At 45.5% G+C, this 3,328-nt stretch overlaps 1 protein-coding gene across 1 annotated transcript in view; it reads right to left on the bottom strand.

Annotated features, from left to right (window-relative positions):
• ccdc22 (coiled-coil domain containing 22) overlaps window positions 1–924 on the bottom strand; it is a 5,644-nt gene extending 4,720 nt beyond the window's left edge. Inside the window, 3 exon segments of the mRNA XM_068746672.1 lie at window positions 279–411; window positions 619–796; window positions 875–924. Of these exon segments, the coding sequence (XP_068602773.1) occupies window positions 279–411; window positions 619–796; window positions 875–924 (361 nt within the window).
• Window positions 925–3,328: the final 2,404 nt, after the last annotated feature.

Genomic DNA, 3,328 nt, shown 5'->3' on the forward strand with positions numbered 1-3,328 from the left:
TTGGTTCTGCCCCCCCCCCCTGTAGTGACCCCCCCCCTACCCGTGGGCTGCTCCGAGGCCTCTGCATGTTGGTTCTGCCCCCCCCCCTGTAGTGATGGTTCTGCCCCCCCCCCCTACCCGTGGGCTGCTCCGAGGCCTCTGCATGTTGGTTCTGCCCCCCCCCTGTAGTGATGGTTCTGCCCCCCCCCCTACCCGTGGGCTGCTCCGAGGCCTCTGCATGTTGGTTCTGCCCCCCCCCCTGTAGTGATGGTTCTGCCCCCCCTCCCCCCCCCCCCTACCCGTGGGCTGCTCCGAGGCCTCTGCATGCTCTCTGGGCAGCTTCTCCACCAGGAACATGAGCAGAGACCGGATCTCCGGCTCGCTGCTGTACAGAAACGTCTGGTAGCCGATCTCTCCTTTGTAGCCGACGTCCTGCAGGGCAGCACATGGACAGCCGAGGGTCACGGGGCGGCCGGGACACCCCCCCCCCCCCCACACACACACACACTGCGCTCTGATTGGCTGAAGGTGCAGATCCTGGATCCGTGAGTTTTCCAATCAATAATAGCATAAATGAAAACGGTTTTTTAATCTCTTAGTGAAATAGAAAACGTCTCAGATTAGATGGGGGGGGCTTACCTGGCAGGCCTGCGCCAGGCTCATGCCCACCCTGAAGCGGGCAGACATGCCGGGGGGCAGCGAGGTGGGCAGAGAGCCCCCCAGGCCCGGGTCGATCACCCGGATGCACCGCACCACCGCCTCCACGATCAGCTGGCTGCTGAACCCTTTGATGCTGTCGACCTCCTCGCTGATTTCCCTGAGGACAAACCGGCTGACGTCATGTCAACGTGACGTCACACACGGTAGGAGACTCGCGGACGCGCGTCTTACTTACGTGCCAGCCTGTTTGAGGGCGTGAATCAGAATCTTGTCCACTTCCTCCATGGCGGAGGTTCGTCAGACCGGATACGGCGGAGCTCATTCACGGCGGCGGAGCCGAGGCGCTCCCATCTTCTGCTAGCTAACGCTAACTGGAGCTAGCTCATTAGCAACGCTTCAGGATTGCACTGTATCTAAACGGCTCTAAGAGGTTATAAACAACCTCTTAGAGTCGTTATAACTGTTCTAAAAACCTGCTGAAGCAGAACGGGAGCACGAATCCGACATCAGCGTCTCGTTCCGTGCGAAACAATAAAGAACGGGACAGCAGGGTGTCTGGGAAATGGAGTCTTCACTGGCGCTGAACGAAAAGGGAACGGTCTGTTGAGAAATACACGTCCCATGATGCACCACAGCCGACAGTCTCATGACCGGAAACATGCTGGACAGTCGCTTGATCGTTGTAACCGGCTGCGATGAATAATATAATAATACAAATAAAATAATAGGATAAAGAATAACAATTAATAAAAATAATAATAAAATAAAGAATAACAATTAAAAAGGATAATAATAATACAATACATAATAGTATAATACAAATAATGATAATAAAGAATAATGTATTAAAAATAATAATGTAATAATAAAATAAATAGTAATATAATAATAATAATACATAATAATAAAATACTGATGTAACCAAAATAAAAGGTGTTCCCATTTTCCCTGTTATCATTGAAACCAAAACTGAAGGTAAACAGTTATTGACCCAAAGTTTAATCAAGGATCAAATGCTGATCACTGATCAGTGTCGCTAAAGTGTGCACGTTTATGGTATTCACAGTAAACAAGCATGAAATGCCCAGAAACTGAATAAATCGCCCTCAACTCAAAATGGGCACCACTTTAGAACTTGTGTGTTTTGTGTGGAAGGTTTTATTATTTTTTTTTATATAAGATCAACTCCAGAAACTAAATAGATGGACGGAAGAATCCTGAAAGAGAATCTCAGCAACAAAACAAACAAAAACAATGACACGTCACTTATCTAGTAAACGAGTTTCACATCACAGAAAGGCGAACATATATATTTTTATTGAAAGATGTCAAGTCAATATAATATATAACATTAAACATACAAATATTAAGCTTGCCAGGGGGCGGAAAAATAAATAAGTAAAATAAAACACAGGTTCAGCTCTCCAAATTTCAAATGTTTTTACAGCTTTATTGTTATTACGGGGCTCAACACTTTTTAAATATATGTATAATTCCTTGCGGAAAACATAAAATAAAGGTATTTTTTTCTCTAACTTACACTTATGTATATGAACTATTTTCCCAAGATAATTATAAGCTTAACGATATACGTATTTTCTGAAGACATTAAGCCATTTGTAAAAAAAATCAAAAAACAACTATAAATATAAAATGCATTCTATAGTCTACAAGTGTATATAATACATTTTATAATTATTACACAAATTGGTACGGTAGTTATAAAGTTGTCTTTCCAAAATCTCCGGGTAATCACGCAACTCCAGAACAGATGAGTCCCACTTTCTGCGTGTAAATCACAGAGCGAGTACTATCAGATCACAGAGCGAGTACTGTCAGATCACAGAGCGAGTACTATCAGATCACAGAGCGAGTACTATCAGATCACAGAGCGAGTACTATCAGATCACAGAGCGCGTACTGTCAGATCACAGAGCGAGTACTGTCAGATCACAGAGCGAGTACTATCAGATCACAGAGCGAGTACTATCAGATCACAGAGCGAGTACTATCAGATCATAGAGCGCGTACTGTCAGATCACAGAGCGAGTACTGTCAGATCACAGAGCGAGTACTGTCAGATCACAGAGCGAGTACTGTCAGATCACAGAGCGAGTACTATCAGATCACAGAGCGCGTACTGTCAGATCACAGAGCGAGTACTGTCAGATCACAGAGCGAGTACTATCAGATCACAGAGCGAGTACTATCAGATCACAGAGCGAGTACTATCAGATCACAGAGCGCGTACTGTCAGATCACAGAGCGAGTACTATCAGATCACAGAGCGAGTACTATCAGATCACAGAGCGAGTACTGTCAGATCACAGAGCGAGTACTATCAGATCACAGAGCGAGTACTATCAGATCACAGAGCGAGTACTATCAGATCACAGAGCGAGTACTGTCAGATCACAGAGCGAGTACTATCAGATCACAGAGCGAGTACTATCAGATCATAGAGCGCGTACTGTCAGATCACAGAGCGAGTACTATCAGATCACAGAGCGAGTACTATCAGATCACAGAGCGCGTACTATCACTCCAAATCCTTCTGGAATTCATAATATATATACAGTTTTCAAAAGGTGAATAGTTTCCTCCATGCGTGACGTTTCCCATGACGTCAGTGGTATCCCCATGGTCCGTCCAGCAGGTGGCAGCAACACAAGATAGGCTCTGTAAAACC

This window comes from Brachionichthys hirsutus, chromosome 2, assembly GCF_040956055.1.
Source record: "Brachionichthys hirsutus isolate HB-005 chromosome 2, CSIRO-AGI_Bhir_v1, whole genome shotgun sequence".
NCBI lineage: Eukaryota > Metazoa > Chordata > Actinopteri > Lophiiformes > Brachionichthyidae > Brachionichthys > Brachionichthys hirsutus.